Source organism: Hemicordylus capensis, chromosome 1 (assembly GCF_027244095.1).
Source record: "Hemicordylus capensis ecotype Gifberg chromosome 1, rHemCap1.1.pri, whole genome shotgun sequence".
Taxonomy (NCBI): domain Eukaryota; kingdom Metazoa; phylum Chordata; class Lepidosauria; order Squamata; family Cordylidae; genus Hemicordylus; species Hemicordylus capensis.
Genome location: NC_069657.1, coordinates 10,227,896 through 10,243,564, shown reverse-complemented (window position 1 = coordinate 10,243,564; position 15,669 = coordinate 10,227,896). Strand labels below are relative to the sequence as shown.

The window sequence follows — 15,669 nt, the reverse complement described above, 5'->3', positions numbered from 1 at the left end:
AAAAAAAACAACTCCATGCATTCTGGAATAAAGTGACTCTCTTGATTTTTCCGTTTCAGTTTTCTTTTGACCAAACTCCTCATTTTAGAGAAGTTTAATCTTTTGAAGTTGAATCAAAGTGTCCGTGTTAGACTTGGTTGGCAATTCTTTCTTCACATATATGCTGAATTCGATGATACTCTAGTCACTGTTCCCTAAAGGTTCCACAACACTGATGTCTCGCACCAGGTCCTTAGCACCTCTCAGCATTTAGTCCAAGGTTTCCTTCTCTCTGGTTGGTTCCATGCCCAACTGTTAGGGGACAGTCATTCAGCGTATCGAGAACTCTGGTCTCTTTGTCACTACTTGAATGTGAATTTACCCAGTCTATGTGTGGGTAATTGAAATCACCCATTATTACAGCTCTGTCTCTTCTTGACATCTCCCTGATTTCCTTCTGCAACTCCCAGTCACTGTCAGCATTTTGATCAGGAAGGCGATATTCGTAGTAGTAGTAGTAGATAGCACATTCTTAATTGCACATTTCTTTTCAGGCCTTGTATTGAGTTTCTGTGGAGGACCCCAGTCTTCCTAGGTTTTCTAGCTTGTTAGATTCTCTCCCTTCTCTAACATATAGTTACTGACTTTCAAGAGAGCCCTTAAAACCCATCTGTTTGGCCTGGCCTTTCAGGGTTTTTAATTAGTTTTAATTGTTTTAATGCTAACCTAGTTTTCAGGGTTTTAATTGTTCTGATAGTTTAATTGTTTTTAAAGATGTTTTTTTATTGGTGCTCATATTTATATTTCTGTTTTAATTGTTACTGGTTTTAATGGTTTCTGATTTTAAATGTAAACCGCCCTGAGCCATTTCGGAAGGGTGGTATAAAAAGCAAATAAATAAATATAAATATAATTCTACTTCACCACCAGTTCACTCCTCCCTGTCCTTTCTATAGAGTTTGTATGCAGGAATAACAGAGTCCCTCCAGTTCTCACTGTTCTACCATGTTTCCATTATTCCCACTAGTTCTATGTTTTCATTAGCAACCAAGCACTCCAGCTCACCCATCTTGGTTTGGAGGCTTCTGGCATTGGCATGTAAGCACCTATACACTGAGAAAGAGAGAGCCTGTGAGCAAGCAAGCAGGTCATTATTTCCCCCATTTTACAAATTGGATACTTGCTGTTACTTATTTGCATTGGGTTTTAAGATTTGAGTTTCCTTTCTGTCAAACATCCAAATTGATGTGAAATTGAGTAACTAGATAGATACCCTTTTGGTCATTCCTATTGTGATTGCTCCTTCTGTCTTCTACTATTTGGCTGATGGAAATAGTTGACTGACTGAGAAGGCTGTGGGTGTGTCTTCCCTGCTTGATGAGTGTTGCTCACAGAGTGTGTTCCCTGTCCACAACTACCACTTGGACGTAGGAGCTGATAACAGCACATGCTATGACCCAACTGACTGCCCTTTAGTTCCCAGGGCTAACATCGAGCCATTGGAGGTTGGCACCGTGTTGGATCTGCAACCCATTTGCTTAACTCACAACAAGTTGCCAAAGAATGCTTAGCTCCATCAGCCTCTGCCAAGTATAGATTAAATTCCTGTGCTAGAACAGACAATCATCCGGAGCTCCTGATTTTCCAGGGGCGCTTATTTTGTCTCTTCAGCATCAAGTTAAGCTGCATTTGTTTACTTGCAATATTTGTAGTTTGCCTTTCAACAAAACTGCTTACAAGGTTGTTTACAAATATTTCAAAAAGCACAAATATTTTAAAAATCCAGTTAAATATATAAAACAACTTAAAATGGCACATAACATCAACAAAATATTTATATACAACAACACTTATATATTGCTTTTCAACAAAAGTTTCCAAAGCGGCTCACATAGAGAAATAATCAATCAATCAATCAATCAATAAGTAAACTTCTCCAACAAATTCCAAAATACCTGGTGGAAGAAAGTGTTCACCTGCCTGTGATATATTAGTAGTTTGGCCCTTGGTGGATAGATGTGCAATATAAAAGACTAAGAACTGTTAAATATGAATTATAGGAAGATGCTGAAAGGCATCATCTCATATTGCGTGGGAGGAGGCAATGGTTAACCCCTCCTGTATTCTACCAAAGAAAACCACAGGGCTCTGTGGGAGCCAGGAGTCAAAATCGACTCAACGGCACACTTTAGCTTATAGCTGGCTAGTTGTGCTCTTCTAAACTTAGCAAAACCTCTCTAGCTATCTGTGAGGCTTGGTTTGATAAAGCTTTATTGCATCTTTTTTGTGCAGAGCCATAGCGAATGGATGCGTGGTTTTGAAAACGCGGTAAGAGAGCATACAAAAGAGACTTCTCAACCAGAGGAAGTTAAGGTTAGTACAATCTTGCATGCTGGTTGTCTTTTTAAGCAGTGCTTAAAGGTTGGTAAGATTTGTTGAATGTGGGTAGGCACACCTTGAATCCCAATTTGGAATAGTTTATATTTGGATTATTACAGACATGATCCAGCCAAGCTGAGCACTTTCAAGACCCTCTGGTATCAGTGGGAGCATATGCTTTTGAGCCTGTGCTTAAGTCTCTCATGTTAAAATCAGTGCAATCAAAATGCTTAATTTTGGCTAGATTGTCCCCTTTGTATGCCCTGTCTTATGCCATGAAATTAGGATGGATTATACAATTCCTCCTAAGTTATTGCTGTTCCCCAAAGGACGCAGTCTTAGAAATTAGCATAGATTAGAACATAAGAACAGCCCTGCTGGATCAGGCCCAAGGCCAATCTAGTCCAGCATCCTTTTTCATACAGTGGCCCACCAGATGCTGCTGGCTGCCACAGGCAGCAGTTGAGGGCATGCCCTCTCTCCTGCTGTTACTCCCCTGCAACTGGTACTCAGAGGCATCCTGCCTTTGAGGCTGGAGGTGACCTTTAGCCCTCCAACTAGTAGCCGATGATAGACCTCTCCTCCATAAAGTTATCCAAACATTATGGAGAGGAGGTCTATCATGCCCTGTCTTATGCCATGAAATTAGGATGGCTTATACAATTCCTCCTAAGTTATTGCTGTTCTCCAAAGGACTTGCAGTCTCAGAAATGGGCATAGATTGCTTCAGGACAAGACAGTGGGTTAAAAAAAAAAATCCCACTGGTCAACATTTCCTTGTTCCAGTTGATCCTCTCAAAATACATTCTCAGATGCTGTGATCCTCTCTGTCACCCACCCAAATTCCTAGACGGGCAAAAGAGTAGATATTTTTAAAAAAGGGAGTGGTTGGTCTTGGGGTGAGGAAACCCAGGTTCACATCCACCTTGGTCAAAAAGCTGATTGGGTGACCTTGGATCACTCTCAGTCTTGGAAAGGACCATATGTACCATCTTGAGCTATTTGGAGGAAAGATGGGATAACAAATGTCATAATTTGTCATGTTGAGGTGGGGGGGGAGTTCACAAGAATTCCCCCCACCCCAAAACACAGCAATCCTTTTTAGATCTATCTGCCCCCAGGTAGAGGGGATCTTGGTCCTTGTTCTATAAATGGGAGTTCTGCTACACTAGAATAGAAGCAAATGTTGCCATCACAATAAACTGGGGCTTTGCCTTGCTGACCTGCACTAAAGCAAAAACCTCTCGCTTGCATATTAACAGGCAATGGAGCAGAAGTTGAAGGAGGCGGATGAATTGCATGTCATGTTGCAGCAGGAGTGCGAGAAGTATAAATCAGTCCTTGCAGAGACGGTAGGGGGAGCCTTTTCAGCATTGCTTGTGTTTAGTGAAATTGCCACTTGCTGTTCTGTTTTTCTCTGCGTTTTGAGGTGACTGAGATTCTGTGTTGCTTAGGAGGGAATCTTGCAGAGGCTACAGAGGAGCGTGGAAGAAGAGGAAAGCAAATGGAAAATAAAAATTGAAGAGTCTCAGAAGGAACTCCAGCAGGTATATTTAAAAAGTTCCAGTTCTGAGTTTCACTGTCTCTTTTCCCCCTTTTCCTAACTTTTGTGTGTGCTAGATTTCCAGCAAAAGTGTGAATACTTGGAGAATACTAGAACCACTTACTCCTGAGCTTAGTCTTAGCTGAAGATGTCTTCACACTGCTGCACTGTTTGATGCTGAGAATTTATATAACCCACCTCTCAATTTAACAGTTATGTGGAGAACAAAAAAGAAAAAGATGCAGGTTAAAATCTCAAATCTATAGGAAATCTTAAGCAGGATAGAAAATACAGTAACTAATAAATCCAAATAGGTGTTGTCCGTGTTTAGGGAGGAGGAATTCTCTAATTAACCTCCCCCCCCCGCATTAAATTATAGGCACGGGCATTGCCTCCGAGTTGGGGGAGGAGGGAAGTCCACTCCTTCGCCTATCAGTAGGAGCAAAGGTCTGAGCTCCTCTCCGGGAGCCCACCAGACCAACCAACCCCATCCCTGCTGATCCTCTCATCTTCGGCAGCTCCTGCCTTAAATAAAGCCCTACATTTAGGACACTCCTCCCCACTTCCAGCTTGCTCCTTCTTCCCTGGCCAGGCAAGTGGATTGACCACCCAGTCCCTGGCCTCCAAAGGGGACTTGTTCTCCAACTCCTCCCACTTCACTAGCATTTCTGCAGATGTCTGCAGCTGATAGCAACTGTTGCCCACCTCTCTGAGCCCTTCCTGACTTCTGAAAGGTAATTACTGGGGTTGTCCTTGCGTCTGGAGCTCCCTGGTTCTCTTGGCAGTGCTGCCGTTTGACTGGGTAAACAACCCTGTCTCACGGAGGAGGGTAGGAAATCCCGACAGGTGTGATAAACAAACCTTTAAAGCCTTCTTGAAAGGGATAGTGTCCCAAACCGCAGCAGGCAATTGTTCCTATAACTTGAGGGCCCTCACTGAGAGCGACCCCTCTGTGACCTGATAGCAGATAGAGCTGTTAGGAGATCTTGTCCTAGTCTTTAAAAGCTGGAAGAAACTTGCAGGAGCACTTTCTCATAAATATCATGGATGTTCATTCTAATCCGGGGGCCGTGATCAAGCTATATCTGCATCCGTACAGGTGTGTGAGATGTTCATAGAGAGTTCTTTCAGCGTGTCACTTACATTGTTTGCTGTGGTGATGGCTGATTAGATTCCAGCTGGCAGGACTGGGGGGAAGACCTGCTTGGACAGCTGCAGCAGAATTGGAGACAGTACTGGGCTAGATGGACCAGTAATCTGACTTGGTATTCAATCCAGGTTTGTCACAAAGCAGGGATCAGTCACGTCTCTTGTGAACAGCATACTGAAGTCACGTGTGGATGTCTCCAAGCTCTCAGCCTGTTGAACCCTGGTTGGACATTATGGTAAATTGTACACAGCCTACCAAAAAAAAAAGCAATAGGTTCACAGAGGAATATTGAGGGGGCTGAGCTTGTGTGTTTCTAATATGGCACTTCTATGGCTTCCCTTCCCTTCTATCAATCAAAATTAATCTCTCCCTTTTTTTTTTTTTTTTGGTGTGGGCTGGGGAGGATTATGCATCCAGTGAGTGCTTACTAATGCCAACTGGATACAAATGGGGAGCGCTTAAGGATGATCACCCTCTCAAACCGTAGGCCAGCAGCACTTCAGTGGTAACTAGGGCAGGCCATCTGCTGCTGCATTTATTGTCTTGTGCAGAGTTAAACTGTCTGGGCTCAGTGATTTCTAGCTCATGGATGGGAGCCATTTTTGCCGTTTCGATATGAAGGAGGTTTGCTCTGCTTATTGAGAAGCAGAAAGCTGTTTGCAGTCTTTGAACTTCATTTGCTCATAGTATGACAGCCGCATTATAAGTAACCTGATGTGATCTTGGCCAAAATTAAAAATAAAAAAAGGTGGGGAAAGAAACTGGAGGGCGCAGACCTGGCCACGGACACTCAAGCTTTAGTTACATCACACTTGGGTTACTGTAAGACAGGCGTTCTCAGGCTTGGGTCCAGTGTTCCCTCTAACTGGGATTCCCAGATGTTGTTCACTACAACTCCCAGAATCCTTAGATGCAGTGGCCTTTAGTTGTAATCAACAACATCTGGGAATCTCTGTTGGAGGGAACAGTGCTTGGGTCCCCAGACATTGCTGGAATACAACTCGCATCGGTTGAGGGGAGAGTTGAAATCCAACAGCATCTGGGGACCCAAGCCTGAGAATACCTGTTGCAATGTGTCTTGTAGAACTGCCTACAAAAATGGTTAAGAAACTACAACTTGTGTATATTCAAACAAACCACCCACTTTCTTTGTATGGACAACTAACAAGGCTAGAGCGCCTTTACTATGTGGAAAGTCTGAAGTTGGTGAACACTTATTCTGGAGATGGATGACTTTTTCGGAACTGGGCTGTACGAATTCTTAAAGGATACCTCTGTCAACAGCTATCTGCATAATAGCCAGCTAAAACCTCCATGTTCAGATAGAGTGTACCTCAAAACACCAGTGCTAGGGACAAATGGGAAGGCCATCTGCTCTGTGTCCTGCTTGTGAGAGAGCAATAGGAAAGACCAAGTCTTAGGATGCTGGGAATTTTGTACAAGCTTCTTTATTGATGTAGTAATAAAGTGCCCAACGTGTTTCAGCTATAAGCTTTCTTCAGGGGCACTTCTAAAATGTACAAATATACATCCACTTAGTAAAATCTCAAAGAACCACCACATATGCAGTTAAAACATTGAACAGAAACTTGCATGAAACATATAATAATGCACTTACATCCAATAATCTTATGCGAGATCTCTGTTTAAAAAGAGGACAGCTCCTTCACTGCAGTCTCTACACTAAACTTATGTGAAAGGGAATGAATACATAAACTTTTGCTTCCTGGCTTGTGTGTGTTTGTGTTTGGCTGTTTCCTGCTCGTGAGAGAGAAAGAGAGAGTGCTATGTTCACCCTCCAGACCATGACCAAACCATTTTCAGCAGTGGGCCAGCTGCAATTTAGTCCAGTCCTGAAAGTTTGTTTTTTATGTTTCATCCACTACAGATGCGCTCATCCGTCACTGTCTTGGAACACGAGGTGGAAAGATTAAAGGAAGAACTCAAAGAAGTTGATTCTGTATGTTGGTTTATTAATTGTTCAATTTCTATGGCGTAGCTCATTTTCATTCCAAATATACTCAGAGGGGGCAGAATCTCTGTGAGGTGTTCTTGTAGCGCCTACCAAAGACAGAGGAGGAGGGGGGAGTTCACTGGGGTGAATCCTTGACTGTATGGGATTCCCAGTAGGCTTCCACCATCCAGTTTTATTCTGATGTGGGAAAAACCACTCTCTATATAGGATTTCTGGGGGGTAAAGTGGCAAAACCCTCCCTAGAAGGGGCTGAGCATTCCTAGGCCTCCAGAGGCATGTGATTAAGACAGACCCAAAATGAAGAGTAGCACACTTCACCAACAAGGGCTTATTATTAGTTTACAAGAAAAACAAGAGTATGCAATAAGAACAATTATCTCTTCATAAAACATATTGTAAGAAAGTTCTTATTAACCACACAACTCAGAATGAAGCAATACAATGAAGGAAAATAGCTTCCCTTGCATGTCTAACTGAACTGGTCCCTTCCCTATTGCTTACAGGCAGGGATATTCCTGCTGTCTCCAGCCTCCAAGGCTGTGGCCTCCTATTTCCCCAGCAGCTTCTGAGCCAGCTGCTTTCTCAGGGCACTCTGGGGACAGACCAAACAACAAAACAAAGACTTCTCCTCTTCTGCTGGTGGCTATGAGTGTAGTTCCCACCCAGTCTGCTGGATTGGTCCTTTTCTGATTTTCCCAGGCTTTCCTCCTTATTAGGAAAGGCCCATCCTCCCAGCAGTTGCTCTAAGTGAGGCCTAGTTCTCACTCAAATCCTTCCCATCACTTCAAGTGTATATTGAATCGCCATTTTGTTCTGGACTTCTAAACATAACTATGGCATGAATACTTAGCTGGTTTTATGCTGTTTTGGTTTTGTGTCCCTTAAAAGAAAAGAATCACCCACTCACGGAAGTACAAAAGACAACTTTAAAGACAAATATGTATGTTCAGAAGATATCCTAATAAAATTTTACGAGCAATTTAGGAATTGATGAAGTTAGAGAATAACTTATTTATTGTTTATTGTTAAATTTACATACCGTCTTTCATTAAAAACAGTCCCAAGGCGGTGTGCTTTCATGTTTAGTGAATAATAAGAATAATGTGCTTTTAAAAGACCTTCAAGACACATTTATTCTCCCAAGCCTTTAACTAGATAATTCTGGCTTATTTTTAAATTGTTTTTAATTTGTGGTGTTGTAAACCACCAAGGCCCACCTTAAGTGGCACAGCGGGGAAATGCTTGACTGACAAGCAGAAGGTTGCCGGTTCAAATCCCTGCTGCTACTATATCAGGCAGCAGCGATGTAGGAAGATGCTGAAAGGCATGATCTCATACTGCGCAGGAGGAGGCAATGGTAAACCCCTCTTGTACTCTACCAAAGAAAACCACAGGGCTCTGTGGGCACCAGGAGTTGAAATCAACTTGATGGCACAATTTACCTTTAAAACCACAAAGAGACTTGAGTTTGGGAAAGTATATACTGTAAATATATTAAAATAAATAGCAGCAGGAAGCTAATTTTTTCATCTTTAAAGCCAACGAATGAAAATGACTGAAGGAAAATAAATGTGTGTACAATGTGGCTTTTTTCTTTCTTTCTTTTTGGTAGCTTAAAAAAGAGCGAGAACATTTGGAACATGAACTAGAGAAGGCAGAAATAGAGCGGTCGACGTACGTTTCAGAAGTCCGGGAGGTAAACCACTTGTCCAGATCTTGCTGTTGTTACTCTCCTCTCCCATCTGGCATGGACTTGCTTGGCAAAGGAACTGGGATGTTGGTTTGCGTGCGACTTCAGAGGCAAAGGGCACACTAATAAACTGAGCACAAGTAGGGGGGAAGGGGTGACTGGAGGATACATGCCCTAAAGTCTCTGCAAAATTCATTTCAGCTCAAAGATCTGTTGACTGAATTGCAGAGAAAACTTGATGACTCGTATTCTGAAGCAGTAAGGCAGAATGAAGAGTTGAATTTGGTAAGAGGTCTGTCCTCCACGGGATATGCTTATTCCGGAAGTGGAGAAACCTTTCCGAGTCCTCCTGTCTGTCTGCTAACCACTTCAGCTCAGCTTTTCTTGTCCATTTAAACCACTATTGTAGCTTTTCTCTGCCTCTTAATAACAATATGAGCAGTGTTTCAGTGCCCCCCTTTTCCCATTCTCCTTCCATAAAGTATTAATGTCTTCACAGTTTGTGAATTTGGGAAACAGCTTGCATAGAATACATGAGAAGCAGAATTGGCTAAGTTGTAGAATTAGGAGTGTAGGAAGCTGCCTTATACAGAGTCAGACCCTTGGCCCATCAAGCTCAGTTTTGTCTACACTAATTGTCCCCTTCTTTATCTCACTTACCTGGGTAGGTTAGAGGAATTTATCTTTTCCAACAAAAATGGACATAACATAAGAACAGCCCTGCTGGATCAGGCCCAAGGAAGCCTATCTAGTCCAGCATCCTGTTTCACACAGTGGCCCACCAGATGCTGCTGGAAGCCACAGGCAGGAGTTGAGGGCATGCCCTCTCTCCTGCCATTACTCCCCTGCAACTGGTAGTCAGAGACATCCTGCCTTTGAGGCTGGGGGTGGCTCACAGCCCTCTGACTGGTAGCCGTTGATAGTCTTCTCCTCCATGAAGTCATCCAAACCCCTCTTAAAGCCATCCAGGTTGTTGGCTGTCATCACATTCTGTGGCAGAGAGTTCCACAGATGGATCACTCATTGTGTGAAAAAGTACTTCTTCGTCCTAGACCTCCTGGCAATCAATTTAATGGAGTGACCCCTGGTTCTAGTGTTGTGTGAGAGGGAAAAGAATTTCTCTCTTTCTCCACACCATGCATGATTTTATAGACCTCTATCATGTCTCCCCGCAGTCATCTTCTTTCTAAACTAAAAAGCCCCACATGTTGTAGTCTTGTCTCATAAGAAAGGTGCTCTAGGCCCCTGATCATCTTGGTTGCCCTTTTCTGTACCTTCTCCAGTTCAACAATGTCCTTTTTAAGATGTGGTGACCAGAATTGTATGCAGTACTCCAAGTGTGGTCACACCATAGTTTTGTATAACGGCATTATAATATTAGCTGTTTTATTTTCAGTCCCATGCCTAATGATCCCTAGCATGGAATTTGCCTTTTTCACAGCTGCCGCACATTGAGTCGACACTTTCAACGAGCTGTCCACCACGACCCCAAGATCCCTCTCCTGGTCAGTCACTGACAGCTCAGATCCCATCAGCATATACTTGGTTGGGGTTTTTTGTCCCGATGTGCATCACCTTACATTTGCTAACATTGAACCGCATTTGCCATTTTTTCGCCCACTCCCCCAGTCTATAGAGATCCTTTTGGAGCTCCTCACAATCCGTTTTGGATTTCACTGCCCAAAAGAGTTTGGTATCATCTGCTAATTTGGCCACCTCACTGCTTACCCCTGCTTCTAGATCATCGATGAATAAATTAAAAAGCACCGGTCCCAGTACAGATCCCTGGGGGACCCCACTTCTTACTTCCCTCCATTGTGAAAATTCTCCATTTATACCTACCCTTTGTAGGTATAAATGTAACTTGATGTATTGCTAAATTTTGTGCTGTTGTGCACACTAAGTGCGTCAAGAAATTGTAATGGCTTTCCCCGTTTATAGCAGATGATGACGACTTAATATTTAAGTGTTTGTTTATATAGGTTTCTTGCGTTCCAGATTGATTTATTAGATTGATAGTTTCAGATTGATAAGAACGTAAGAATAGCCTTTCTGGATCAGGCCCAGGGCTCATCTTGTCCAGGGTCCTGTTTTACACAGTGGCCCACCAGATGCTTCTCAGAAGCCCACAGGCGAGAGGTGAGGGCATGCCCTCTCTTTTGCTGTTGCTCCCCTGGAACTGATTTTTAGAGGCATCTTGCCTCTGAAGCTGGAGGTGGCCTATAGCCACCAGACTAGTAACCATTGGTAGTCAGATTCATGTAGGACAGGTGCAAGGCCCTTTTAAAAGCCATCCAAGCTAGTGGCCATTACCACATCCTGTGGCAGAGAATTCCATAGATTAGTTATGCACTGTGTGAAAAAGTACTTTCTTCTGTTGGTCCTACTTTCCTGGTGTTCAGTTTCATGGGATGACCCCTGGTTCTAGTGTTATGCGAGAGAGAGACAAATTTCTCTCTGTCCATTCTCCTTACTCCATGCATAATTTTATACCCCTCTAGCATGTCTCCACGTAATCACATCTTTTTCAAACTAAAAACCCCCAGATGCTGTAGCCTTGCTTTATAAGGAAGGTGTTGCAGATCCCTGATGATCTTGGTTGGCCTCTTCTGCACCTTTTCCAGTTCTACGATGTCCTTCCTAAGATATGGTGACCAGAACGGTGTGCTGTATTCCAAATGTGACAACACCACAGACTGCATAAAGTCATTATAATATTAACATTTTTATTTTCAGTCACCTTCCTAATGATCCCTAGCATGCAATTGGCCTTTTTCACAGCTGCCGTGCACTGAGTCGACACTTTCAACAAACTGACTACCACGACCCCAAGATCTCTCTCCTGTTCAGTCACTGACAGCTCAGACCCCATAAGTGTATATATGAAGTTGAGGGGTTTTTTGCCCCAATTTACATCACTTGTTACTTTCTTACATTGAACAGCATTTGCCACTTTGTCGCCCACTCACCCAGTTTGAAGAAATCCTTTTGGAACTCCTCACAATCTGTTTTAGATTTCACTACCCTAAATACAGGTGGCCCTCATTATTTGTGGGGATTCCATTCCCACAAATTAGCGCAAATACGGAAACCATAAATAATCAACCCTTAACTCTATGGGGATTGGGGGGTGGGGTTAGTCTAAACATGCCTAAACGGTGGGAAAGGGGGAGAAATCGAATCAGCCACATTTTTGACGGATTTTTTTTTTAAAGAGCGAGCCTCAAAATGTCTCCTCTCTCTAAAATAGTGGCTGGAAGTAGCACCAGAAGTCATTTCCAACCTCTCTACAATTGTGAATAGGCTAATTTTAGCCTATTTTTGCACTACAGAGAAAGAAACTCCGTCTCTAAGATCTGCCTGTAGGTATGTGAAAAGGCGGTTGCTGGAACTGCGGGTGACGAGGGCCATCTCTAGTTCAGTATTTTCTGAAAATTTGGCTGCTTCACTTCTTACCCCAGCCTAGATCATTTATGAATACATTAAAGAGCACTGGTCCCAGTACAGATCCCCGGGAAAGCCCACTTCTTACTTCTCTCCAATGTGGAAACGGTCTATTTATTCCTGTCTTCTGTTTCTTGTCCTTCAACCAGTTACCAATCCACAGTTGAACCTGTCCCCTTATCCCATGACTGCTAAGTTTTACTAAAAAGCCTTTGGTAGGGAATTTTGTCAAAGGCTTTTTGGAAGTCCAGGTATACTAGTACTTGGCTCTGGGCTCCTTAGAGGAAGAGCAGGATATAAATTTAATAAACAAACAAACCAGATCACCTTTATCTACATGCTTGTTGACACTCTCAAAGATCTCCAAAAAGTTAGTGAGGACTAGTGAAGACTTGCCCTTGCAGAAGCCATGCTGGTTCTCACTCAGCAAGGCCTGTTCTTCTTCTATATGTTTAATAATTTTGTTCTTAAGTATGCTTTTGATCTATTTAACTGGCACAGAAGTTAAGCTAATTGGCCTGTAGTTTCCCCAAAATTGAAAATCAGGAGTTACATTAGCTACTTTCCAGTTCTCTGGTACAGAGCCTGATTGTAGGGATAAGTTATATATATTTGCTAGGACAGGCATCCCCAAACTGCGACCCTCCAGATGTTGCTGAACTACAGCTTCCAGTATACCCAGCCACAAAAAAATGTGTCTAGGGATGCTGGGAGTTGTGGTTCATCAACATCTGGAGGGCCGCAGTTTGGGGATGCCTGTGCTAGGAGACCAGCAATTTCACATTTGAGTTCCTTTAGAACTCTTGGGTGGATGCCATCTGGCCCTGGCAATTTGTTAATTTTTAGTTTTTCAAGACAGTTTAGAATATTCCCTCTTGTCACCTCAAATTGGCCCAATTAGACTGAAGAACTGGGCCAAGCCTGAGAAGCTCAGTTCCAGAGTGGGTATATGGTCAGTATCCTCCACCGTGAAGACAGATGCAAAGATCTCCTTCAGTTTCTCTGCAATTTCCTTATTCTCCTTAATAATCCTTTTCATGCTCTTATCTAAGCGTCCAGCTGCATGCCTGGCAGGTTGATGGTGGGTGGTTGTTGATAGGTTTAATTCTGATGTACTGGTCAATGACCAGTATGACCATTATAAATACCTGAATCTGAAGCCTACACTAATTGGTAGAAGCTTCTCCAAGGTTTCAGGCAGGAATCTTTCCTAACTATACCTGGAGATGCCAGGGATTGAATCTGGTATCATCTGTATGAAACACAGATACTCTACCACAGATACAGCCCCATCCCCAAAGGTGTCATACATGGTCTCCCATTCAGACACTGACCACACAAATACCTGCTTAGCTTCAGCAGATTGGCTGTATCTTGTGCCTTTAGACCCTGCTTGGAGACCCTGCTTGTTCATCTAAATTAGAAGTTAGAGCTGGGAGACTCATTGGGAATGGGAGGGCTTGTTTCGGATTCTCCGCCCCACCCCCTTGAATGAAGTCCAATTGTCAAAAAGTAAAACTGAAGAACAAATTTTGAACAATTTCCTTACATGGAAAGATATTAGGCTATGCAAGTGGCACAGACTACAACATACTTACCACCTTGTTGCTTGCCACCTTGTAGAGTTGTGGAGGGGTAGTCCTTCTGGTCTGCTCGAAACTGACCACAGAAGTTGAGGCTCAAAGGACATTGGAGAATATCAGAGCTCAGAGATAGAGCAGTTGGCTTGCATTCTGAACGTTCCAGATTCAGTCCCTGGCATCTCCATCTTCCACTGGGTGATGGTTGGGCATAGAGAGAAACTAGTCCAGCCAATCTCTTCCTTGGATAAACAGTCTGGAGTTGGAACGACTGAGGCATTTGGGAATGGCTTTTGCTACTATGATGTATCGTTATTGAGAATTGGGCAACAAGTTGGATTCCTATGATTTTGAGCATTGTTGTCCAGCTCTGTCCTAGTGAGTTTTCTAGGGCCAAGAACAAAAATGAAATCTCCTTAGGAGAAGATAACATTAAGTTATAGGATCATTTTGAATGGGGAAATATCAGCATAAGATGATATCTTCCTCCCGCTGGGCATTCTCATGTGGAGATACTTTCAGCTCTGTGTTTCCCCCAAGTTGAAATCTAATCACATCTTGGAAAATCGAAAATGACCAGGGCAAGGGTTATGTACTGAGCTGATGGAGGGCAAGGGTGATGCCTCATGCTTTCCGTTGATTTGGACAAGCAGTGGTGGATACATGTAAGAGAGTTGCAGGTGATACCAAAAGCTGCTCCAGCTGATCTTAATCTCAATGGATAGTTTTTCCAGTCCCTGGGAGAGGATGCTAGAGAGATGGAGTGCTAAGAGCTTTTGTCAACCTCTTGTTCTGCAGGTCTTAAGCCAAACTTGAATTGAGATGGATGAAATAGATCTTGTGCAAGGTTTAGTGTGAATTCACTGCTAACGTTGGCAAAGCAAGCTTAAAAGCAATAAGGGATCAGTTTTAGGGTTCCCAAACTATTTTTAACCCCTGTTTCAGGCTTCTGTAATGCTCACTCCTTTTCATCTACTCTGCAGGTGGACCTTCCAACTACCTGACACTCTTTATACTACATGTTGACTAATCCCCACTCTGTGTGATAATTTGTGGAGGTTTTTTTTTATTCCTCCCATCCCAGACATGGTTGTAACCTGGGAAGGATGCACTCAACTGGTCTTACCTTTTTATCTCTTGCAGCTGAAAACCCAGTTGAATGAGACATTATCCAAACTCAGAACTGACCAGAGCGAGAGGCAAAAAGTAGCTGTTGACCTGCCTAAGGTAAGGAATCCTATAAGATGCCAGATAAAAGCTTGCTTCATCCTGCTGTGAGTTGGTCCACCATCTGTTGCTCTGGACTCAGAGCCATTTCACTCAGTATCCAGGGCAAACTCAAATATACTCAGTAGGCCGTGGCTGCTGATTCTAGGATGAATGTTCTTGTATATTATGTGTTTGTTGCATTCACACCTTAGATGTTCACCTAAAATTGTGATGTGCAAAGGGCCCCTTCGCCAACCAGGATTAGCTTTTCCATTAATAAGGAGATCCTCCAGTTTCCATTGCTCACAAATATGCATAGGGTTTTCAGAGCCTGAAAATACAATATTCATATTAACTGAATTATTCTTTTATGTGGAGACTCACTAACTTATGGTCACTCTGTCTTATCTGCTCTAGCCGGCACCTCTTTTAGATAAGCACAAACTCTTCTGGCTGCAAGGATACAGGACTCTCTTAGGGACATGTTTTATGTCAAGGTTTTCTACATGGGATAACAGACAACACAACAGCTAGACAGAGGCGATGTGAACGTGGATATGTTCTCAAATTCATATGCCAAAGCTACAGTTTAGTGCACATGTGGTGTAGTGGTTAGTGTGCTGGACAAAGACTGTGGAGACCCGAGTTCAAATCCCCATTCAGCCATGAGACTTGGCTCCTTAGAGGAAGAGCAGGATATAAAGTGTAAATACATAAAAT

At 43.0% G+C, this 15,669-nt stretch overlaps 1 protein-coding gene across 15 annotated transcripts in view; it reads left to right on the top strand.

Annotated features, from left to right (window-relative positions):
- Nucleotides 1-15,669, top strand: part of KTN1 (kinectin 1) — a 149,404-nt gene that overhangs the window by 129,209 nt on the left and 4,526 nt on the right. For 9 of the 15 annotated variants that reach the window (XM_053256036.1, XM_053255997.1, XM_053255988.1 and 6 more), the window contains 7 exons: nt 2,272-2,352; nt 3,621-3,710; nt 3,813-3,905; nt 6,940-7,011; nt 8,639-8,722; nt 8,918-9,001; nt 14,884-14,967. In XM_053256036.1, coding sequence (XP_053112011.1) covers nt 2,272-2,352; nt 3,621-3,710; nt 3,813-3,905; nt 6,940-7,011; nt 8,639-8,722; nt 8,918-9,001; nt 14,884-14,967 — 588 coding nt within the window. The remainder of the gene's footprint in view (nt 1-2,271; nt 2,353-3,620; nt 3,711-3,812; nt 3,906-6,939; nt 7,012-8,638; nt 8,723-8,917; nt 9,002-14,883; nt 14,968-15,669) is intronic. The other 6 variants (XM_053256039.1, XM_053256018.1, XM_053256088.1 and 3 more) reach the window with 1 other exon arrangement.